This window comes from Pipistrellus kuhlii, unplaced genomic scaffold (genome assembly GCF_014108245.1).
Source record: "Pipistrellus kuhlii isolate mPipKuh1 unplaced genomic scaffold, mPipKuh1.p scaffold_m20_p_71, whole genome shotgun sequence".
In the NCBI taxonomy this organism is placed as follows: domain Eukaryota; kingdom Metazoa; phylum Chordata; class Mammalia; order Chiroptera; family Vespertilionidae; genus Pipistrellus; species Pipistrellus kuhlii.
This window is the reverse complement of record NW_023425575.1, coordinates 1127501-1152597: the sequence shown is the minus strand read 5'-3', so window position 1 is coordinate 1152597 and position 25097 is coordinate 1127501. Positions and strand designations below refer to the sequence as shown.

General features: G+C 45.3%; 2 protein-coding genes, 1 long non-coding RNA gene and 1 pseudogene across 4 annotated transcripts in view; 3 read left to right on the top strand and 1 right to left on the bottom strand.

The window, feature by feature from the left end:
- The first annotated feature begins 913 nt into the window (after positions 1-913).
- On the top strand, positions 914-1738 carry LOC123651714 (annotated as a pseudogene).
- A 2066-nt stretch (positions 1739-3804) lies between these two features.
- Positions 3805-25097, top strand: part of LOC118710220 (zinc finger protein 432) — a 43150-nt gene continuing 21857 nt past the window's right edge. Inside the window, exons 1-5 of one of the 2 annotated variants that reach the window (XM_036422700.2) lie at positions 3805-4227; positions 7014-7217; positions 8944-9070; positions 9788-9880; positions 12593-14928. In XM_036422700.2, the coding sequence (XP_036278593.1) occupies positions 7080-7217; positions 8944-9070; positions 9788-9880; positions 12593-14409 (2175 nt within the window). In that variant the 5' untranslated portion in view covers positions 3805-4227; positions 7014-7079 and the 3' untranslated portion in view covers positions 14410-14928. Of the gene's footprint in view, positions 4228-7013; positions 7218-8943; positions 9071-9787; positions 9881-12592; positions 14929-25097 lie in introns of those variants that run through there. The other variant, XM_036422702.2, reaches the window with a different exon arrangement.
- LOC123651704 overlaps positions 9806-25097 on the bottom strand; it is a 17198-nt gene continuing 1906 nt past the window's right edge. The window contains exon 3 of the long non-coding RNA XR_006740576.1: positions 9806-9875. This is a non-coding gene — a long non-coding RNA (uncharacterized LOC123651704). The remainder of the gene's footprint in view (positions 9876-25097) is intronic.
- ZNF615 (zinc finger protein 615) overlaps positions 16514-25097 on the top strand; it is a 47094-nt gene continuing 38510 nt past the window's right edge. Inside the window, exon 1 of the mRNA XM_036422691.2 lies at positions 16514-16721. Coding sequence (XP_036278584.1) covers positions 16622-16721 — 100 coding nt within the window. The 5' untranslated portion in view covers positions 16514-16621. The remainder of the gene's footprint in view (positions 16722-25097) is intronic.

Sequence of the window (25097 nt, the reverse complement as noted above, 5' to 3'; positions counted from 1 at the left end):
CTGAAGCAGAGCAACCCATTCATGTGGACACTGCAATTCTCTACATTTGCACTTAGTAGGACAGGGAGCAGACTGGTCAAAGGCAGCGTCGCCAACACTCCTAGCGGACTGGCTTCGGTGTGTCCAGGGCTAATGAAAATGAACTCATCAGAGACCGAGCTCCACCTTGTGGCTAAAACGCAAAGCAAGGACATGGGAGTCTTGCCTCAACCTCAGCTTCATGACCTCATTGGGAGAGAACCTCTAGGAATGCTTGATTCACTTCCCTGTGAGCCACCCCAGAGTGGTTTCTATGAGCCTCTGCATAGAAATTGTACTTTTAAAAATATATATATTCTATTTATTTTAGAGAGGGAGAGATAGAAACATCAATGATGAGAGAGAATCACTGATTGGCTGCCTCCTGCACACCCCTTCCTGAGGATCAAGCCTGCAACCCAGGCATATGCCCTTGGCCGGAATCAAACCTAAGACCCTTCAGTCCACAGATCGATGCTCTATCCACTGAGCCAAACCAGCTAGGGCAATAGAAGCTGTACTTTTTAAATCCAGGAAGTCCCCTTCAGCTGAGAACATACAGGAAGAGTCTGGAGATCTCGCCTGTTACCACTGCTACTAGATCAAGAAAATCCAAGTAAAGTGTCAATATTCCCTAATTTGAGACGCTGAGGATTGGCCAAAGGTATTTTCCCCTCACATTCCCATCTCAGGCCTCACCCAGCTCCACACACCATCGAGGTACCTGTTTCCCACATGCCGATACTCCAGCAGGATTGCTTGGGGAGTGTTTTTTAAATGTGGGTGAGGTTCGCCAATGATACATCTGATAAAGGGTTGATATCCAAAAAAAAATATAAAGAACTTATAAGACTCAACACCAAAAAAAAACACATACAAACAATCCAATTAAAAAATGGGCAAAGGCCTGGAACTCAGCAACCAGCTGGTGCAGGCCATCCAGGCCACAGCCAAGTCGGTGTATGACATCCTGTCCCCAGCGGTCCCCATCACTCGTACCCTGCAGGACAAGCGCTTGGTGCGAAGGCGCAAGGGCCAGCAGCCAGCTGACCTCCGGGAGGGCGTAGCCAGGACCTAAGACACCGTTCGAGAGGGCCTCCTGGACACAGCTCAGACCTTCTGTGACGTGGCGATGCGGGGTCACGAGCAGAAGGGACTGAGGGGGGCTGTGGGCGGTGTGATCTGCCAGTTGCCCCCAACGGCGGTGAGGCCCCTCATCCTGGCCACGGAGGCCACGTCCAACCTTCTCGAGGGGATGCGCAACCCCAGATCCTCCCCAACGCACGTAAGGACCACACTCAGAAGTGGTGGTCGGACGAGGCCCAGGACTGAGCACCAGGTGCCCGATTCCAGGGTGCCGCCCGCCCAGCATGCCCAGCGAGCCAGTGGCACCTCGGCTCCCCCGCCCTCCGAGAGCGTGGACAGCCTGGCGGCCGGGCCCTCGGGAAGGATCGGAAGGACCTGCCCCCGGCCTGCCTGCTGCCCGTCGCTGTGAAGGTGGGGCCTCCTGCCTGGGCCTCGGCCCTGTCTCTGCACTTTTCTTGGGGAGAAAGGACCTGTCCCACCACCTGGACCCACAGCAAACCGGGGCCATCCGCTGCCTGGTCCCAGGACGGAGGCTTTTAGACCCTCGGACCCACCCACTCAGCCAAGTGTCTTCTGTGTCTCCGGGGACGTGGGGGAGAGACGCGTGTGGTTCAATGTATTATTTTTAACCGCCTGAGCTTGTGGGTCAGTGTCTGCATGACATGGAATAAACTGCCCACCGCAAAAAAAAAAAAAAAAAAAAAAAAAAAAAAAAAGGGCAAAGGACTGATAGCCAATAGACATATGAAAATATGCTCAGCTTCACTAGTCATCAGAGAAATATAAATTAAAACTACAATGAGGTATCACCCCACGCCTGTCAGAATAGCTACTGTCAATAAATCAACCAACAAGTGCTGGCGAGGATGTGGAGAAAAGGAACCCTCGTGCACTGCTGATGGGAATGCAGACTGGTGCAGCCACTGTGGAGAACAGTATGGAATTTCCTCAAAAAGTTAAAAATAGAATTGCCTTTTGACCCAGCAATTCCACTTCTTGGTATATATCCTAAGAATCTCGAAACACTAATCAGAAAGTATGAATTTTTGTGTGGAATGTAAATAAACTAAAAAAATCACATGAACTTCTTAATTGTATACAAAATTATACAAAACTTTCAGCATAGCCAAAACCGGTTTGGCTCAGTGGATAGAGCATCAGCCTGCGGACTGAAGGGTCCCAGGTTCGATTCCAGTCAAAGGCATGTACATTGGTTGTGGGCACATCCCCGGTGGGGGGTGTGCAGGAGGCAGCTGGTCAATGTTTCTCTCTCATCGATTTTTCTGGCTCTCTATCCCTCTCCCTTTCTCTCTGTAAAGAATCAATAAAATATATTTTTAAAATTTATATATATATATATATATATATATATATATATATATATATGTTTTAAATAAGACAAACCAAATCCTATACCTCCTGAAGCAATGCATGAGGACACCGTTTCATTCATGTAGCATTTCTGCCAAAAATGCATAACCAATCATTAGGAGACTTCAAACTGAAATTGAAGGACATTCTATATAATAAGTAAACTTTGCTCTGCAAATGGCAAAGTCATAAAGGACAAAGATAGGAACTATTCCACATTAAAGTGATATAAAGAAATATGATAATTATATACAATGTGTATCATTTTGAATCCAGGGTGGCTTTTTATTATAAAAGATATTAGAGAATTGACAAACTTTGAATAAAACCTCTAAATTAGATAACATGGATGAGAGAGAATCATCAATCAGCTGCCTCTTGCACACCCCCTACTGGAGATGTGCCCGCAACCAAGGTACATACCCTTGACTGAAATCAAACCTGGGACCTTTCAGTCCGCAGGCCAACGCTCTATACACTGACCCAAACCAGTTTCAGCCATGCTCATAACTTTTAATAAAATTTCCTCACATTTATTATGCACATATAATTTACTCTAGTATAAATTCTGATCTGATGCATCTGAAATCTGATTCCACAATGAAAATATTGTAACCTATCTGTCTTGTATATAGCTTCTTTCCTTTGCTTTTCTCGGATATAAAATAATGTACACTTCTGGCACGGCTGGTATGGCTCAATGGTTGAGCATTGAACTATGAAGCAGGAGGTCACAGTTCGATTCCCAGTCAGGGCACTCGTCCTGATCTCGGGCTTTATTCCCAGTGTGAGGCATGCAGGAGGCAGCCAATGAATGATGCTCTCTCCTCATTGATGTTTCTCTCCCTCTCCCTTCCTCTCCGAGTTTGCTGCTGGGCCACTGGCTGGCTGCGGGGGCGTGGCCTTCGGGCACATCTTCCAAGATGGCCGCCCCCATTCTGACTTCACAAGGGGAGCGGCAGCCATCTTACGCACTAAGACGGGGGTGTGGGGGGGGGGAGAATCCCGTGCTTTGGAAAGAAGCCCCCCTTTTCCTCAAACGGCCACTGCTGAGCAAGAAAGGGGGCCTGACACGGTGCGTGACCGGAAGCGGAAGGAGGTTGGGAATTCTTTGAAACCTTCCGGGTCGCGCTGAGGAGGTTACCGGCGAGGCCCGTTAGGAATGCTCAGACCGGGGCCGTTGGTGGCGGCAGTGCTCGCTGAAGGCCGCCTGGGGGCGTTGGCGGTGGGCTGGGGTCGGGTGAGGGTGTCTGATGGTGAAGAGTTACGGGAGGGGCCGCTTGGCTGTGAGGGGGCCTTGTCCAGGGAGGCGGGGGGCCATTTTGCGGCGTGAGCCTGAGGCGGCTTCGGGAACCTTCGCTGTGTCTGGCGGCTGCGTGGGGCGGCGACCACCTCAGTGCGATGGCAGATCACAGCCTGTGGACTCAAATGACTGAACCTCCGGGCCGTGATCACCCCTCACCGCCAAGCGGCCCCTCGCGTAACTCTCCACCATCAGACGCCCCGCCCCAATCTGCGCATGCGCAGTCGCATAGCAACGCCCCGCGCACACCCACCCGGGACCGCGGCTGCGCATGCCCTTTAGGAACCGCCGCGCCTATTGTGACGCTATGGGCAGCGGAAGTGAGCGCCAGGCTCAGGGAGAGCGACCGTCTCAGAGCCGGCGGGGTTGTCCCGACAGCGGAGAACGCGTTCTCCAGCCCAGGAAGGGAAGACCTGTGAAGAAAGACACCGCGCTCTAGGAGGGACAAGGTAGGTAGGAGCATTGAAAAGTAATTCTAGCTGAAACCGGTTTGGCTCAGTGGTAGAGCGTCGGTCTGGGGACTGAAAGGTCCCGGGTTCGATTCCAGTCAAGGGCATGTACATTGGTTGGGGGCACATCCCTGGTAGGGGGAGTGCAAGAGGCAGCTGGTCGATGTTTCTCTCTCATTGATGTTTCTATTGTAACTCTCTATCCCTCTCCCTCTGTGTAAAAAATCAGTAAACATATATTTTAAAAAAAAAAGTTCAGTGAGGTGAGTGCTGAATATGTTTAATTGCTGAGAAACGACCAGACATTTCCAACGTGGCTGTGCCATTTTACATTCCCACCGGAAATGCTTGAGGGTTCCTGTTCCCCCACATCCTGTCACCAACATTTGCTCTTTCCCTGGCTTTGTTATAGGCATTCTAGGGGCTGTGACGTGGTATCTCAGTGGTGATTTTGATTTGCAGTTCTCTGAAGATTAATTATGTTCAACATGTTTTCTTTTTTCTATTTCTTTTTTATTAAAGTATTTTGTTGATTTTTTTTTTTTTACAGAGAGGAAGAGAGAGGGATAGAGAGTTAGAAACATTAATGAGAGAGAAACATCGATCAACTGCCTCTTGCACACCCTACACTGGGGATGTGCCCGCAACCAAGGTACGTGCTCTTGACCAGAATCAAACCTGGAACCTTTCAGTCCACAGGCCAACTGTCTATCCACTGAGCCAAACCGGTTTCGGCTCAACATGTTTTCATGTGCTTATGCTGCACATAACATTGAGGTACATGTCTCTTTACTAAATATGTTTAGCATTTTTAATGACTGCATAGTATTTCATTAGATGTGTGTACTTTTACCCATTCAATTACTCCTCTACTAGGCCTAAATAATACTTCTGCATCAGCTTTGCATGCATTTGCCATTATTTCCTTTGCAAACATTTCTAGACGTGGATTTTGGATTCTAGTAATATCTCTATTCAAAGTATTCAATGCACAGTGTTAAACTGTTCCCGCAAAATATTCACAGTCATGTAACACTGTTATAAAAAGTGTGTGTTTTGGAATGTTAACAATTTTCAGATAAAAATTTTGTAATCATCTGACTGAAATTTTTAAATCATTTTTAATTGATTGAGAGATAGGGAGAGAGAAACATCGATTTGTTGTTCCACTTATTCATTCATTCATTGGTTGCTTCTTATATGTGCCTAACCAGAGATTGAACTCATGACCGTGGAGTTGGGATGATGCTGTAACCAGCTGAGCTACCCAGCCAGGCCTAAAGCTTATTTATTTATTTATTTATTTATTTATTTTTAAAATATATTTTATTGATTTACAGAGAGGAAGAGAGGAATAGAGAGTTAGAAACATCGATGAGAGAGAAACATTGATCAGCTGCCTCTTGCATATCCCCTACTGGGGATGTACCCCCCGCAACCCAGGACTGGAATCGAACCCGGGACCTTTCAGTCCACAGGCCAGCACTCTATCCACTGAGCCAAACCGGTTTTAGCTTATTTATTAATTAATTTATTTTTGTTTATTTCAGAGAGGAAGGGAGAGAGAGATAGAAACATCAATGATGTGAGAGAATCATTGATTGGCTGCCTCCTGCACACTCCCCACTGTGAATTGAACCAGCAATCCGGGCATCTGCTCTGACCAGGAATTAAACCGTGACCTCCTGCTTTATAGGTTGAAGCTCAACCACTGAGCCATGCTGATTGGGCTAAAACTTATTTTTGATATATGCTTACTCAAATCTCTGAAACTCTGACTGCTGATTAATCATGTTAGGAAATGTCTTATAATTTGCTTCATCTTCTCTTATTGATTATTCTCACTTGGTTCTTTATCCAGTCAGTGGGGTCTCATTTCCAGAATGGAATAGATAACAGTGCTTACACTGCTCATCCTTGCCTTGCTCTTGACTTTAGAGAAAGTATGTCTATTGTTTGACTGGACAAATGTAGGATGGATTAGACTTTTCTCACTTGTGTTTTGACGTTGCTGTTGCCGGTGGGTTCTTGGAGCTGCCTCCTCCGCCATAAAGTGTCTCCTCTCTCTCTCTCTCTCTCTCTCTCTTTCCCTCTCTCTCTCTCTCATATTGTCGTTGGTACTTTTTAAAGAGGTAAACTGATGCAAATGCAATTTAAGTGATATTCTTTAATCAATCTTTTTTCCTCTCCAGAGATACCCACGGTCTTGAACTTGTTTTATGTAATGCGTGTTTTACACTGTTACAAAGTGTGTATACATCCACAAACAATAGTCTTGCTCTGTATGCTTTAATTTTTTTTTTTTTTTCTATTTGTTTTCCTTGGTATCACATAATGATTAGTGAAATGCTTGGCTTAAGACATTTGTCTTTACACTGAGGTGTATTTACAAAGATACATGAACACATATAATACTAAAGAAATAGGTGCCCGGATCCTTGCCTTTTTTAAAAATATATATTTTATTGATTTTTTTTACGGTGAGGAAAGGAAAGGGATGGAGAACTAGAAACATTGATGAGAGAGAAACATCAACCAACTACCTTCTACACACCCCCTACTGGGTATGTGCCCGCAACCAAGATACATGCCCTTGACCGGAATCGAACCCGGGACCCTTCATTCCGCAGGACAACACTCTTATCCACTGAGCCAAACTGGTTTTGGCCGGATCCTCGCCTTTTATATGTCTCTGTCCAATAATGTGTGAGACGTGCCCTGCAGTGGGGGCATCACATTATGCTGACCCAGAGGAAAAGTACACTCACAGCGAATTTACTTTTCAGCCCACAGGTCCTGGCTTGAGGACCAAGCTCTACCAGGTGGCCTGAGGAGGAGGTCTGAGGACCTGGATGTCGTCATTTGTGAGGACACCAGCAGAGTCTACGAGTTCTCCCCAGAAATTTAGAGCAGCTCGAGAAGAGACCAGAGACACAGCGTCCATCTTCCTGGCCATTCCCCGATCACAGGAGAAAATGATTAAGGACCAGGTGACTCCGGGTTGTTTTATTCTTTCCTTCATTCTGTGATTGGTTTCTGGAGGGCTTGACAACATGGTTGAATTACATGGAGGAGTCCCATTTGTGCAGAAGGAAATTTAGCCTCTCACTTCAACCTTAAGGCAAAATAGGATGAGGAATGTATTGTTTCCGGGAGCCCCGCTAAATAACTGATGTTGGAACATGGTGTGACTGGAGCATCGTATGGGTTACATGAGCTGTCACCTTCTGTCCAATATCTCTGATGGCCCTCCCAGCCAGAGAACCATGATGAAGACAAGCTATTCACTGACAGGGGGGACAGCAGGCCCTTCATAGGTGTTTCCTGACACTTAGGTTTAGGACATTTTGAAATATAAATATAAATATATATTTATTAATTTCAGAGAGGAAGGGAAAGGGAGAGAAAGATAGAGAAACATCAGTGATGAGAGAGCATCATTGATCTGCTGCCTCCTGCACACCCTACACTGGGGATCGAGTCTGCAACCCGGGCATATGTCCTTGACCAAAATCGAACCTGGGACCTTTCAGTCCGCAGGCTGACACTCTGTCCACTGAGCCAAACCAGTTAGGGCCTGCCTCATCTCTTATTACCTTTCCACCACACATTGTATATGTGGTCTGTCGTTGACCAAAACGTTGTTATGTAGCACGTGATTATATTTGAGTTTTTTGAAGGCTGCTGTTTATGTTCTTAGTCTGCTCAATGACTTGAATAGTCTCCTGTTCTTTGGGCATGTTTTGGAAAAATGCTTTAGTCCTCCTAATGTATAAAATGTATTTGTTGCCAAAGCCGGTTTGACTCAGTGGTAGAGCGTCGGTCTGCGGACTGAAAGGTCCCAGGTTCTGGTCAAGAGCATGTACCTTGGTTGTGGGCACATCCCCGGTAGAGGGTGTGCAAGAGGCAGCTGGTCGATGTTTCTCTCTCATTGACGTTTCTAGCTCTCTAACTCTCTCCCTTCCTCTCTGTTAAAAATCAATAAAATATATATATTTAAAAATAAATAAATAAAATAAAACGTATTTGTTTAATAGGTAGTGACTTACAGTTATACTGTGTGCATTTTTTTTTCCTGGTTGATTCTGATGATGGCTATCAAGATTGACAGTAAATGTAGGAATGGAATATGTTTTAGTTACCTTGATATTAGTAGTATATGTTTAGAACCTGGCAAATATTTGCCTTTAATATATATATATATATATATGCAAATATTTCTGGTTTTAGCAAGAAGATTTAATGACTACTTATTACATAAATACTTGATTTGTAGAATGATGGTTGACTGCACAATTACAGAATAGTTTCCTAGAGACTGATGTTGAATATGGATAGATTTTGCTTCTATAGCAATATAGTTTAAAAAAAAAAAAATCAAAACAGCCCTAGCTGGATGGAGTGTTGGCCTGCAGACTGAAGGGTCCTGGGTTTCATTCTGGTCAAGGGCACATGCCCATGTTGCAGGCTTGATCCCCAGTGTTGTGGGGGTGAGAAGGCAGCCAATCAGTGATTCTTTCTCATCAATGATGTTTCTACCTCTCCCTCTCCCTCCTTCCCTCTCTGAAATCAATAAAAATAGATTTTTAAAAAAATCAGAACACTTGATATACATGTAGCCTGTATGGTAAAAGTGAGCAGAACAACTTTCTTCACATCCTTCTCTCTCAATAACAAGAGACACACTCCCTGGTAAACAGGCCCGTGTTGTTACAGGAACCGCTGTCGCTGGAGGATGTGGCCGTGGACTTCACCCGGGAGGAGTGGCAGCTCCTGGGCCCCGAGCAGAAGGACCTGTACAGGGACGTGATGCTGGAAACCTACCGCCACCTGGTGTCCGTGGGTGAGGACAGCTCCCCTGTGTCACTCCGAGGGTGGCCTCTGATGGCCTCTGAAAGTCTGGAGTGTCTGTGATGCTCCAAAGCGGGAGATGAGTTTCAGTCCCCTCTCTGGTCCCAGGTTAGAGGACATAAGGTTCCTACTACAGAGAAAAGCCTTTACTTTGCTGACCCACAGGCTTGCGTAGTTCTGAAGGCTGTGGTCGGCAAACTCATTAGTCAGCAGAGCCAAATATCAACAGTACAATGATTGAAATTTCTTTTTTTCTTTTTTCTTAATATATTTTTATTGATTTTTTTAGAGAGGAGGGGAGAGAGATAGATTTAGAAACTTCGATGAGAGTCATTGATCAGCTGCCTCTTGCACGCCCTCTACTGGGGATGTGCCCGCAACCAAGGTACATGCCCTTGACCGGAATCGAACCCAGGACCCCTCAGTCTGCAGGCTGACGCTCTATCCAGAGTCAAACCAGTTTCGGCTGAAATTTCCTTTGAGAGCCAAATTTTGAAAACTTAAATTATATAGGTAGGTGCATTGTTATTAACTTAATCAGGGTATTCCTAAGCCGGCCTTTGCTAAAAACTCAAGGGGCCAAAGAGCCGCATGTGGCTCACGAGGTGCAGTTTGCCGACCACTGTCCTGACACATTCTTCTGTGTTAGCACACCAAAGCCCGTGTCAAAGAGCCCACTGGCATCTCTTCTGTCACTTCCCGTGAACAGGGTATCCCGCCAGCAAGCCAGACACGCTGTCCAGATGGGAACAAGGGGAGCCATGGACAAGAGAAGATGGACTCCACAGAGGGATCTGCTCTGGTGAGTGAGCGAGAGTCAGCAGGGAAGGCGGCCGAGGAAGTCCCGGTCTAGTCCGTCAGAGGCGTCAGGGCCGTGAGGTGTCTGAGGTCACGTACTCAGAGGCTCCCCGATCTGCCCATGAAGGAGCTCTTTTTCTGCAGGAGTTAGAGGAACATGTCTCTTCTTGGACCTGACCCCCGTTTGCTTCATCGAGGTCTTGATTCCCCCCGCCCCATGTTTCTTATAATTCTCAATCTCACCGCCTTCCTTCCCCCAGGAACAGTACCCGTTCCTTCATTTTCTTGCTCAGAAATTCCACCTCCGTTGCCTCTGTTCAAAGAGAGATGTGTGACGTTAGCGCTGTCTTCTGACTACAGCACCTTCCTGCCCCGTTGGATAAGGCTGTTACCCTTCCTAACACCCGCCCCATCTTTGATTGGGGTTAGGATTTTTTTTTTTTTTTGTCCATCGGTTAGGCTTATATGCATGCATGCATGCAACTCCTTTGGTTGATCTCACCCCCTTAACCCCAATCTCCCCTACCTTCCCTCTGAGGTTTGACAGTCTGATTGATACGTCTCTGGATCTGTTTTTGTTCATCTGTTTATGTTGTTCATTATATTCCATAAATGAGTGAGAGCATGTGATATTTATCTTTCTCTGACTGGCTTATTTTGCTTAGCATAATACTCTCCGGGTCCATCCATGCTGTTGCAAATGGTAAGAATTCCTTCTTTTTTAACCTCAGCATAGTATTCCATTGTATAGATATACCACAGTTTTCTAATCCACTCATCTGCTGATGGGCACTTAGGCTGTTTCCAAATCTTAGCTATGATAAATTGTGCTGCTATGAACATAGGGGTGCATATATCCTTTCTGATTGGTGTTTCTAGTTTCTTGGGATAGCGTCCTAGAAGTGTAAAACCCAAACTCTAAATGTTACACTAAATATAAACTTGATCCCATGCCTTCACCTTTGTCTGCACACTTTCTCAAACATGATCTCCTTCAGTCCTCTGTCCTTATGTAATATTTACAACTAATGATTCCCACGTTGCTATCTCCAGGTAAGACCTTTCTCAGGATTTCTGTATCCAGTTGAGTTCTTTGTGTCTGCATTGGATATCTAAAAGCCAACTGAAGGTTGATGGGCTTATTGTGAATTTCAGTAATTCCCTTCCTCATGAAAAGGCACTATCCACCACCCTGGCTGATGTGGTTTTGTTGGTTGGAGTGTCGGCCACACACCAAAGGGTGTCAGGTTTGATTCCCAAGTCAGAGCGCATACTTGGGTTGCCGGTTCAATCCCCAGTCAGGGTGTGTAGGGAGGCAGCCAATCAGTGTTTTTCTCTCCTCTCTCTCTCTCAAATCAATTTTTAAAAAATTTTAATGAAAAGGCACTACCTTATATTACCTGATTCCTCATACTTATTAATCACCCCTACATTGAAACTATGAGCCTTATCTTTTTCTTCTTTTCTGATTATATCCTGATTTCTTCCACTGTGCTTGCCATTGCTCCCCCAAACCACAGTTTGTACCTGCCTTCTTCATCATTGCTTGCTGGTTCACTTTTCCCTAACCAGAATGCTCAGTGAATATAAGGACTGTTTCTATACGCTCATGACCAACACAAGGCTTGGTACCTAGTCATCATTTAATAAGGATTTATGGATGTCTGAATGTGTCCCACATCATTTTAAAACAAATATCTATCTACTATGCTTCAGTGTTAATAGTAATTTGATTTTACTATCCCAGCATGCTTTAAGAGGTTATCAGAAAGCAAGCAAATTTTTTTTTAATATATTTTATTGATTTTTTTTACAGAGAGGAAGGGAAAGATATAGAGAGCTAGAAACATCAATGAGAGAGAAACATCGACCAGCTGCCTCTTGCACACCCCATACTGGGGATGTGCCCGCAACCAAGGTACATGCCCTTGACCAGAATCGAACCTGGGATCTTCAGTCCGCAGACTGATGCTCTATCCACTGAGCCAAACCGGTTTCGGCAGTAAATTTATATTTACTCATTTAAAAGAAAAAAAAAATTTTTTATTGACTTCAGAGAGGAGGGGAGAGGGAGAAAGATATAGAAACATAAATGATAAGAGAATCGTTGATTGGTTGCTTCCTGCATGCTCCTTACTGGGGATTGAGCCCAGAACCTGAGTGTGTGCCCTTTTTTGTTTTTTTAATCCTTACCTGAGAATATTTTATCGTAGCCTTTTTTTTTTCTTTTTTTTTCTTTCTTTTCTTTTTTTTCTTTTTTTTTTTTTTTTTTTTTTTTTTTTTTTTTCTTTAGTGAGAGGGAAAGACAGAGAAAAATATCAATGTGAGAGAAACACATCAATTGGTTACCTCCTACATGAGCCTGGACTAGGGGCCAGTCTGGGGAGGAGCCCGAAACCAGGGTACATACCTTTGACCAGAATCAAACCCAAGACCCTTTGGTCTGCAGGCCAACGCTCTATTCACTGAGCCAAATCAGCTAAGGCTGTATTTACTAATTTGGAATGAATTATACCTTATTTGTACAATGACTGTTTTTAGCTTTTATTTTCTTTGTTGTATTTTAACCTTGTCTAAGTGATAAACATATTTGCTTGGAGTTTCTTTAAACTGAGATCAGTGTTATCAATAAAGCGTCAGTATTCACAGAGCTGTTAGTGAAATAGTATTATTCTATACCAAGTTCATGCAAAGGATTTTTTCTTCTCTTTTCTAGAAACCAAGAAAAATGATGGTTACCTACAGAGGCACTTGAAAACTCAAAGATGTTTAAAGAGAACAGAACAGTGCCATGAACATAATACATTTGGAAACAATGTTCATTGGAGTAAAAGTAATTTTTCTTTAAAGCAAAATCATGATACATTTGACTTGGATGGGAAAGCACTGGAATCAAATACAAGTTTGGTCAACCAGAACAGAAGCTGTGAAGTAAAGAATCCAGATGAGGTCAATGGACATGAGAAATCTTTCCTCCATGCAAATCATGAGCAACATCATACTGAAACAAATTTTCCTGAATGTGTTAATTCTGTAAATACAAACTCCCAATCCCTCAAGGCACAAAGGAGTCAGAAGACAAGTAAACCTCATGTATGCAGTGAATGTGGGAAAGACTTCATCAAGAAGTCTCGCCTTACCGATCACCAGAGAGTTCATACGGGAGAGAAACCTCATGGGTGCAGCATATGTGGGAAGGCCTTCTCCAGGAAGTTCAGGCTCACTGAACATCAGAAAACTCACATAATAGAGAGACGGTATGAGTGCACCGCATGTGACAAAGCCTTCCCCAAAAAATCACAGCTACTCACTCACCAGAAAACCCACACAGGAGAGAAACCCTACGTTTGCGATGAATGTGGAAAAGGCTTCACCAAGAAGTCTCGGCTCGTTAATCATCAGAGAGTTCACACGGGAGAGAAGCCTCATGGGTGCAGTCTGTGTGGCAAGGCCTTCTCCAGAAAGTCCAGACTCATTGAACATCAGAGAACTCACACGGGAGAAAAACCTCATGGGTGCCGTCTGTGTGACAAAGCCTTCTCCAGAAAGTCCAGACTCATTGAACATCAGAGAACTCACACAGGAGTAAAACCTTACGAATGCTCGGAATGTGACAAAACCTTTCGCTGGAAATCGCAGCTCAGTTCCCATCAGAAAACACACACAGGAGAGAAATCGTTCATATGCAGTGACTGTGGGAAAAGCTTCATCCAGAAGGGCAATCTCATTGTACATCAGCGAACTCACACGGGAGAGAAACCCTATGTGTGCAATGAATGTGGCAAAGGCTTCATCCAGAAGGGCAATCTCCTTATACATCAACGGACGCACACTGGCGAGAAGCCCTATGTGTGCACCGAGTGTGGAAAAGGCTTCAGCCAGAAAACTTGCCTTATATCGCATCAGAGATTTCACACCGGAAAGACTCCCTTTGTGTGTACCGAGTGCGGAAAGTCTTGCTCGCACAAGTCGGGCCTCATTAACCATCGGAGAATTCACACAGGGGAGAAGCCCTATACATGCAGTGACTGTGGAAAAGCTTTCAGGGATAAGTCGTGCCTCAACAGACATCGAAGAACTCATACCGGAGAGAGACCCTATGGGTGCTCTGACTGTGGGAAAAGCTTCACCCACCTGTCATGCCTGGTGTACCATAAGGGAATGTTGCACACCAGAGAGAGATGCATAGGTTCCATCAAGTTGGAAAACTCTTTTTCAAAGCATCACAGCTCAGCTCATTTGAGTGAGGGAGTACAGGAGAAAACCCTGGTTGATACGGTGACTGTTGAGATGCCTTCAGTGGCAGGTCAGATTTTGTTACACATCAGTGGGTTCCTAGCAGATCGGAACGTGGCCACTGTGGGACCAACAGGTGCCGGAGGCACAGCCTCAGCAGCTAACAGAATTGGCATAGAGAAACCTTATGAATGCGGGGAATGTGGTAGCACCTTCAGTGACCAGTTATGTCATACGGTGTGTCTCAAAAAACACACAGGCGTAAACTGTAATACAATCAAGGCGGAAGACCCTTGAATTAAACATTCTAGCTCATTATGTGGCTTACAAGTGTCTGCTGAGACAAGTGCGCACACAGGCTGGGAGAGCCTTTCGCAGCACCATAGACCTAATCCGGGCTGCTCCATGTGTCACGTGTCATGGGTGAGCGCCTGGTTGGTGGAAGTATAATGACCATGGGAAATCCTTTTCTGGAAATAAGACTTCAGTAGGTGGTAGAGGCTTTACGCAGGGGAGAAATTGTTGGAATTTTGAAGTCAGTGATCATACCAGGGTTGTCTACCTCATCCACTGAGAGAGGAAACCCAAGAAATAAAACTGGGCACACTAACTGGAACATCTTCAGCAAAATATCAGAAAATGCATGAAGCAAATAAGGCCTGTGAGAATGAAGATGACTAGGGATTTGTGTCAAAATTCTAACATAATTATACATCAGATCATAGACACAGTGTACATTGTAGGACAATATACCTTGAATCGAACTCCTAGTTGATATGTCTGTGAGGACTCCTTAATTTAAAATGCTTCTTTTTTTAAAAAAAATTATTTTTGTTTATTTCAAAGGGGAAGGGAGAGACAGAAACATCAATGATGAGAAAGAGCCATGGATCAGCTGCCCCCTACTGGGGATCGAGCTCACAACCCAGGCATGTGCCCTTCACCGGAATCCAACCCCAGACCCTTCAAACTGCAGACTGTCACTCTACCCACAGAGCCAAACCAGCTAGGGCAGGAATCCTTAATTTAAAGGAGATTGTCTGTGTTGCACCCTCCCCCTATTGGGGGCATGAATCTATTTTCCCACGTAGGAACATTATATGGTCAGCTCTTGCATTTCTTTGGTTCTAAATTTATTCTGTTGGTATTTTAGATGACTGAAGTCCTTCAAAAGGAAACAATACGTTTAATCCTACAGTATAACAGCACGTTTGGATGAGCTAACTTTATAAGCATTACCCTGAAACAGAGCTCAAAACTCACAAATAACCTGTCAGCCAAGCTTTTGCTCAAAAGATAGTTTCCCATTCTTACGCACACCACTCAGAAAAACATTAACCATTTCCTTTTTCTTTTTTTTTAAATATATTTTATTGATTTTTTTACAGAAAGGAAGAGAGAGGGATAGAGAGTTAGGAACATCAATGACAGAGAAACATCAATCAGCTGCCTCTTGCACACCCCCTACTGGGGACGTGCCTGCAACCAAGGTACATGCCCTTGACTGGAATCGAACTTGGGACCCTTCAGTCCACAGACTGACACTATCCACTGAGCCAAACCAGTTAGGGCTAAAAATATCTATTGATTTCAGAAAAGAAGGGAGAGAGAGAGAGAGAGAAACATTGATCGGCTGCATCCTGCACGCTCCACACTGGGGATCGAACCCACAACCTGGACATGTGCCCTGACTTGGCATCGAACTGTGACCTCCTGGTTTATAGGTTGACGCTCAACCACTGAGCCATGCCGGCCAGGCTAATGTTCTTTTAACATGGATGAGTATGCACCTGATTGTCTCTTTAGTTTTCTTTTCTTTAGACATATTAAAATATTTTATTCCTTACAACATTTTAAGCCTACTTATTAAAAATGTCATATTTGAATAATTATTGTCTCTGCCACCATTCTGATCCACCAAGCCTGGGAAGGCCCTTTATTAATTGTAACACTGTGTTTTATTAATCTTTATATCACCCACATATGTATATTGTTTGGCCAATTGGTGCACATATATGATTCTTGGTTAGCTAAAGGATTTAATTAATGGCTGTGCATTATAGAAATACCTAATTTGTTGAAGACTAAATTGTAACAATATTCTAATAGTACTTTCCTTCTGCAAAATTTTTTTATTTTTTTACTTTTTAAACTGTATTGATGCAGCCTGTATGGTGAAAATAAGCAGAATGGCCAAAACTGGTTTGGCTCAGTGGATAGAGCATCGGCCTGTGGACTGAAGGCTCCCGGGTTCGATTCCGGTCAAGGGCATGTGCCTTGGTTGCGGGCACATCCCCAGTGGGAGGTGTGCAAGAGGCAGCTGATTGGTGATTCTGTCTCATCGATGTTTCTAACTATCCTTCTCTTCCTCTCTCTAAAAAATCAATAAAATATATTTTTTTAAAAGCAAGAAAAAAAGCAGAATGACTTCCTGTACATTCCTTCTGTATGTCAATAAAAGAGGAACACTTCCAATTAAACAGGGCGTGTGAACACAGAAATTGAAGACATGGCTTCGGCCTTCACCTGGGAGGAGTGGCAGCTCTGGGCCCGATTAGGACCCGTACAGGGACGTGATGTTGAGAACTTCAGCCACCTGGTGTCTGTGGGTGAGGACGGCTCCCCTGCCACTCAGAGGGTCCCGGGTCAGTGACCTTTCCTCTTAGCTGCTTCAGAGTCTCTGTCGTGGTCTCATGTGATGGATTCTCAGACCCCTCTCTGGCTCCAGACAAGTTTATCATATTCCCTCTCCTGAGAACAGCCTCCGCTTTGCAGACATGAAACTGTAGAATCCTTAACATGTAGCATTTTCCCATATTGACATCCTAGCCCAGTGGTCGGCAAACTCATTAATCAACCGAGCCCAATATCAACAGTACGACTATTGAAATTTCTTTGGAGAGCCACATTTTTTAAACTTAAATTTCTTCTAACGCCACCTCTTCAAAATAGACTCACCCAGGCCATGGTATTTGGTGGGAAGAGCCACTCTCAAGGGGCCAAAGAGCCACATGTGGCTCACGAGTCACGGTTTGCTGACCACGGTCCTATTCCAATGTCATGTGTCGGTCTTCTCTCATTTCCTATGAACAGGGTCTCAAGCCAGCAAACCAAACACATTCTTCAAGCTGGCGTGAGGGGAAGAACCCTGGACAAAGAAGACAAAGCCCACGGTGAACCTGCCCAGGTGAGTGGGTGACAACCAGCCGGGTGGGCGGCCAGGGAGGGCACATTGTAGGCAGCCAAAGAAGGCGGCACAGTGCGAGAGTGAGGATAGCTGAACAGTGGCTCCTCATAATCTTTCTTGCCGTCTGAGACCTCTCTCTCTGGAGTTTAGAGGGAAATACACCCTTCTGCGAGCTGATCCCATCTGATTCCTTTTGTGTACATCTTGGATGTTTAATTGTTGTTTGACAAGTACTCTTTTTTCTTTTTTTAATATATTTTATTGATTTTTTACAGAGTGGGAGAGGGATAGAGAGCTAGAAACATCGATGAGAGAGAAACATCAACCAAGTGCCTCCTGCACGCCTCACACTGGGAATGCGCCTGCAACCAAGGCATATGCCCTTGACCGGAATCGATCCCAGGACCTTTCAGTCCGCAGGCCGACACTCTATCCATTGACCCAAACTGGTTTCAGCTGTACTTTTTTTTTTCTAGGTCAACTCATCTCTTATTCATTGCCTTCGTGCCTCTTCCTATTTCCTCCACCTCCATTGCTATGAAAGTCCACCTTCCAGGCCTCGTTCCAACAGAGATCTTTGAGTTGAGCATAGTCTTTAACTAGAGCAGTGGTTCTCAACCTTCCTAACGCCGCGACCCTTTAATACAGCTCCTCATGTTGTGGTGACCCCCGACCATAAAATAATTTTCGTTGCTACTTCATAACTGTAATTTTGCTACTGGTATGAATCATAATGTAAATATCTGTGTATTCCAATGGTCTTAGAGCCTAAGGAACAACATGAGGAACTGTATTAGAGAGTCGCGGCATTAGAAAGGTCAAAAACCTTTCTAATAGTGATTCCCAATATTTCCCAGTAGTGATTCCTAACATCCAACCCCCTGTGGGATGCTAAACCCACACCATAACCTGATCTGTTTATATGGTTTCTTAAATCTTGCTATAGACTAAATGTTTGCATCCCTGACGATGTATATGTTAAAATCCTAACCTCAAGGTGGTGGTTTCAGAAGATGGGGCCCTGGAGAGGTGATTAGGTTATGAAGGCCCTAGCCAGACACTGAATCTGCTGGCGCCTTGATCTTGGACGTCTCAGCCTCCAGAAATGTGAAAAATAAATTTGTTGTTTTGTGTTACAATAGCCTAAACGAACTAAGAGACTTGTCTTTGCCCCTCTCTGAAATCATCCAAAGCTTCTGTTTGCCATTTCCTGCTCTGTTCTCATAATTCTTTTTTTTTTTTTTAAATATATTTTATTGATTTTTTACAGAGAGGAAAGGAGAGAGATAATCAGAAACATCGATGAGAGAACATCGATCAGTCGCCTCCTGCACACCCTACACTGGGGATGTGCCCGCAACCAAGGTACATGCCCTTGACCGGAATCGACCCCGGGACCCTTCAGTCCACAGGCCAACACTCTAGCCATTGAGCCAAACAGGCCTCGGCTGTTCTCATAATTCTTAAATCTTTCCTCTAGTCCTAGCCAGTTTGGCTCAGTGGATAGAGCATTGGCCTGTGAAATGAAGGGTCCCAGGTTTGATTCTGGTCAAGGGCACATGCCCAGGTTGTGTGCTCGATCCCCAGTGGGGGACTTGCAGAAGGCAGCCGATCCATGATTCTCTCTCATCATGGGTGTTTTTCTCTCTCTCTCTCTCTCTCTCTGACCCTTCCTCTCTGAAATCAATAAAAATATATTTTAAAAATAAATGAAACTATTATTTTTTAAAAATCTTTCTTCTATTCTAATAAGTTAAGCTATTACTCTATAAATACTCCAAAATTCCCATCTCCTGATTTGCACACTTGTCACATGTATTTTACTGTCTCCACAGACACTCGTGAATGAATGCAGACTTTTTGTTCGAGGAATGAAAATCATCTTCCCTACAAGAAAATTTCTTCCACCTTCTTTTTCTTTTTTCTTTCTTTTTTTTTTTTAAGTTTATGGTCTTAGAACAATTTAGAAAGATGAATATTTACTAAAGTATTTTAAGGACGAGCAGTTGTGCCTGGCCGGTGAGCCTCCTGGCTCAGTGGTGAGCCTCCTGGCTCAGTGGTCAGGAGGTCGTTGTTTGATTTCTGGTTAGGACTCATGCCCGGGTTGCAGGCTCTATCCCGAGAAGGGGGCATGCAAGAGGCAGCTAATCAATGGTTCTCTCTCATCATTGATGTCTCTCTCTCTCTCTCTCTCTCTCTCTCTCTCTCTCTCTCTCTTTCCTTTTCCCTTCCTCTCTAAAATCAATAAAAGTATTAAATAAAAAAAGAACACTATGAAGTAGGGAGTTAACAAAGAGATGGTGAGGTTGAAAGATCCAAGAGAGTCTGATTCACCAGAAATGGAACAAGAATGTCTTTCAAGAAAGATGTAGCTGTGAAACATAAACATTATCTGCAGTTGCCATTTCATGAAGTAAGATATGAACTGAGGGACAGGGACAGGTATATGATAGTGTTTTCTTCCTACACAGAGTGTGTGTTGAGAAACTCAATGTCTGTGTGAATATAAAAGGACTAGGATTCTCAGAATAAGTAACAGTATGATCACCTTGGTTCAAATGGAGGAAAGGTTGGGAAATTAAGGAGGTAAAATTCCCTTAGGATATATTGTAGAAAAACCTTATTCTTATTTTTTGTTCACAGGCTTATCATTTTTTAAGAGTTGCCACTTCAAAGATCCCACCACCTTTGTGATGTGCTTCATTGGACATGTGATTTTCCTATCTTCTTTTCATTCCTCCTCACTATTCTGAGTGGGGCTCTTGTTTTCTTTCCTCTACACCAGTAGTTGGCAAACTCATTAGTAAACAGAACCAAATATCAACAGGACAACGATTGAAATTTCTTTTGAGAGCCATATTTTCTAAACTTAAACTTCTAACACCACTTCTTCAAAATAGTCACCCAGGCCGTGGTATTTTGTGGAAGAGCCACACACAAGGGGCCAAAGAGCCACATGTGGCTCTTGAGTCGCAGTTTGCCAACCGCAGCTCTACCCAATCATTTCCTTGATCCAATAAAGATGTCCTGCTTAGAGAACAAGAAATAGAAATATTCAGTCACTGTCTTGTATTTACATCACAAGCCCAGGATTATTGGGTAAATTCACTCAAATATTTTAATCACCTAAATTTAGTCACCTCAATACTTATTCTATTCTGGGATGCAATCATTAGATAATTGAGAACAGGCAAATTTCATGACTGATTTGTTTTTTACAAGAATCACCTTGTAAAGGTGACAGGATAGGCCAAAGGCATAAGCAAGGACAATTCTAGCATCTCATTTCAGAAACGGGGCCAACATAGTACTCTTGATGGAGGAGTCAGAAGATGCAGCTGACTTCCTGCTTTGGCCCGGGGATATATTTATCAGGTACATCTTGGGAATTATAAGGGCCTATGGGGTTGAACATCATGTGAGCAAGTAGATGAACCTGCTGTCTGTGCACAGCCCGCCTCCGCAGGATCTCTGGAGCCTCCTGGTGAGTGAGGATTCTAGCTCAGAGCTGAAGCCACTATCAATGGGAGCTGAAGCAGGGCTAGCATGGGTCACAGGCCTGCAAATGGCGAGTAAAGACCACTTGGTGAGGTGATACAGATGCATACGACTGGGAAATTTAACTCTTTGAGGTTGTTTTATTTTTTAAATGTTCCTAGAAGCTCCATTTGCAATATCCAAAAAAGGAAACCACCTAAAAGGAAGCAACCTAAAAGTCCCACTGATAAACGATTAAACATATTTTGGACTACCTGTACAGTGGAATATTGAGCAACAAAAGGAACTTATTGATACTTCAAAACAATTATGTTGACCTAACGGTTTTGGCTCAGTGGATGGAACCTGCAGACTGAAGGGTCCCAAGTTCGATTCCAGTCAAGGGCTTGTACCTTGGTTGGGGGCACATCCCCCGTGGGGGGTATGCAGGAGGCAGCTGATCCGTGTTTCTAACTCTCTATCCCTCTCCCTTCCTGTCTGTAAAATTAAAACAGCAGCAAACAATTACGTTGTGTGAAAGAAGGCAGATGAAAAGGTTTCCTACAGAAAGAGTCTATTCATACAATACAGACTCATGGATGGTGAAAGGCAGCTCAGCGCCTGCTTAGGATGCATGTAGCATGTTTTGCGCTCGGGCAGGTTAGAATGAGGCTGCAAAGAGCCTGGCTACGTCCTTCGTTTCTGCTCACGTTGTGATCACCCTCCCCTGGACCGCCTCCTTTTTCCAAATCTGGTTGGTTCTCAGAACGCACTGCCACCTGCCGGGTGCGCGCTGAGCTCCCAAGACCATTAGTTCTGTACGGAACCGCACTTCCCCCAAGATGGCGGCGCCCACGCGCTCCCGCCTCACGGCGCTAACCCTACACGGTTTTTTATCGCCCCGCCTGCTTTTCTGCCAAACCTGCTTACGTTTTTATACGGCCCCTAAATCTCTTCGCAATTAAGACTAGTGACTGGGGTGTCCGGAACTTTTTTTACTTTTCCACCAAGCGGAGGCGTCACAGCCGTAACGGCGGCTCAGAACGTACGCCGGGCCCTTTAGGTGCCGATGGGCTCCGGCCTTTGAAGTGTCCCCCACAACACGTGAGTTTCCCCGCACGTCACGGGCCTGCTGGGACCTCGGGCCTCTGAAAAGCCTCTCCATATTCCCATCTAAGGGCTGGCGGGCCAGACTCTTCTCGGCGTCGCGTCGGCCGGCCGCGGACGCAGAAGCCTCTGTACGTCAGGCGTGCCAAGATGGCGGCGCCCGGTTGCCGAGGCGGCGGCGGCGCGGGCCCATGACGTCATAAGGGAAAGCCCGGAACCCGTATTCCGTTCTCCATAGAAACGGGACAGAAACCTCCCTGTGCCGCGGTCGGGGGACCTTCTCTGGAGCGGCGGCCAGGAGGGAGACGTTTGGGGAAGTAAGTTGGGCCTGCAGAGGTCGCTGCAGGCTCCGGAGGGGGTCCGGCCGTGCGCGGGGTGTCCGTCGGCTGGCGGGGGGCGGGGGTGGGGTAGGGGTGGCAGCCCCTGTGAGTGGGTGAAGGTAGCGCCGGGCGGGGAGCACGGAGGACTCTACTGGGTGTCTGGGAACGTGGTGTCTTGGGGGTCAGTCGTGGGGTCGGGGGTAGGGGGGGTCGTCGCTGGTGGTCAGTGACTAACGGTCTAAACGGATCCTCTTCGGAGGGTCTGGGGGTCAGGGGTCAGGGGTCAGGGTCTCGCGGGTCACCGCCTTTGGTGGCTGACAGCGGGCTGCAGTTTGTCAGTGACACGGCGGGCGGCCCGTCCGGCTCAGGCTCTGCGGAAACTTGGAGCCGGTGACGGAGGGATGGTGAAGGGAGGTCAGTGTGCGGGCAGCCGGCCTGGTTTGGGGGTTAACCCCGCGGGGGGCGGGAGGGGGCACTGTCTTTGGTGCCGAGATGTGTGACAGCGGAAGGCGTGGAGGCTCGGGGCGCCGGTGCTTCCACCTTGAGCTCAGGCTCCTGGACTAGATCTCTCCGCCACATCCTCCCAGTCTTTTCCACCCGCAGAAATAAAAGTCTTGGGGGTAGGTGAACCATTCAGCATATTTAAAATTAATAAGATTTTTTTACAATATATTTTTTATTGACTTGTTACAGAGAGGAAGGGAGAGGGAGAGAGGAACAGCAATGATGGGAGAGAATTACTGATTGGCTGCCTCCTGCACCCTTGACATGGGATCAAGCCCCCAACCTCAGGCATGTGCTCTGACCAGGAATGGAACAGTGCCCTCCTGATTCAGAGGTTGACACTCAACCACTGAGCCACCCCAGCTGGGCTGTAGTTTAAAGGAAAGATTCACAGTTCCTCACTGCCCGCAGGACCTCATTTCTATTATTGTTCTGAAATTTACCTGCCACTGAGGCACAGTGCTGTGCCGTTCTCCTTTGCCACTCTCTCACATTCAAGCTACTTATATCTCCAGGGTCTTCTGTTTCATCACCTCAGGTGTGCTCTCCAGGGAACGAACTACTGAGCCAGAATACTGGGGACCGTGGGTAAAGGTGAGTGCGTAGCCAGGGGAATGTAACCCTGAACGTGATCTTGCTCTTCGCCCCACAGGTTTGGACAAGAGAGAAGAAAAGAATGAAGAAAGCGGAGGTTCCAGGACCTAAATATTGTCCTTCCTAGGAACTCTTTCAGCTGGAGAGCGGGATTTTTAACTAGAAATTTCGGACATATCGAGAGGAGACAAAGACGAGTACACCGGCTGCTGACCATTTCCCCCAACTGCAGGAGATGGCCGAGGCCCAGGTGACGTTTGTTTTATTCTTTTCTTTATTGCCTAATGGATTGGTAGTGGCCTGTAAAACCAGTTCAGTATCCAGAGTGAAATAAACTTTGAATTTAACTCCAACATCAGGGCAAATTAGGATCAAGAAAATAGTATTCGCTGAAACCTGTTTGACTCAGTGGATAGAGCGTCGGTCTGCGGACTGAAGGGTCCCAGGTTCGATTCCGGTCAAGGGCATGTACATTGGTGCGGGCACATCCCTGGTAGGGGGTGTGCAGGAGGCAGCTGGTCGATGTTTCTCTCTCATCGATGTTTCTAGCTCTCTATCCCTCTCCCTTCCTCCTCTCCGTAAAATATCAATAAAATATATTTTTTTAAAAATAGTATTCATGCCCTAGCCTGTTTGGCTCAGTGGATACAGCGTCCACCTGTGGATCAAAGGGTCCCAGGTTTGATTCCAGTCAAGGGCACCTACTTTGGTTGTCGGCTCCTCCCCAGGAGGCAGCCAATCGATGTGTTTGAGAGCATCTATGTCTCTCTCTGTCTTTCCCTTTCTCTTCCACTCTTTCCTAAAAATCAATGGGAAAATATCCTAAGGTGCGGATTAACAAAACAAAAAGAAAGGAAATTTAAATAAAGAATATAGTCCCCTAGACGGTTTGGTTCAGTGGATAGAGCATCAGCCTATGGACTGAAGGGTTCCAGGTTTGATTCTAGTCAAGGGCACATGCCTAGGTTGTGGGCTCGGTCCCCAGTGGGGGGCTGTGCAAGGAGGCAGCCGATCAATGATTCTTTCTCATCATTGATGTTTCTATCTCTCTCTCCCTCTCCCTTCCTCTCTGAAATCAATAAAATATGTATATTAAAAAAAAGAATATAGTATTCATATGATTCTGAGTAAATGACTAATGTTAGCATGTAACATAAAATTGAAGGATCCTCTGGGTTACATTAGCTATCAGCTTGTGTCTAATCCGACACAACAAGAGAATCCTGCTACATTATATGGTACTAGTGTGTATCATATATTGTGAGGAGACAGCAGATGGTCCCTCGGGGAATGTCAATATTTCTTGGCACTGAGGTCTCAGGAAAAATGTTATACTAGTATTCTTCCTAGAGGTGATGGGTGGACAGTGTTTTGAACTTCTAATAAAGGTATAGGCAGCCCTAGCTGAAGGGTCCCAGGTTTGATTCCGGTCAGGGCACCTGCCTGGGTTGTGGGCTCGATCCCCAGAGGGGGGCATGCAGGAGGCAGCCTATCAATGATTCTCTTACATCATTGATGTTTCTATCTTTCTTTCCCTTTCCCTTCTTCTCTGAAATCAATAAAATATATCTATCTATCTATCTATCTATCTATCTATATATTTTTTTATTTTTTTATTTTTTTTTTTAAAGGCAGAAGCAGATTTCGTACTGCTGTTCATTCCAGGGGTCCTCACAGACCCATTGGGCAAGAAGGCAAACTCAGAGAACACAGTTTTATCAGGGACCAAGGAGAGTCACTCAGAGGACTCAGCCTGGTGTCTGGATTTATCTGGTATTAAAATCCAAATGGCCTAA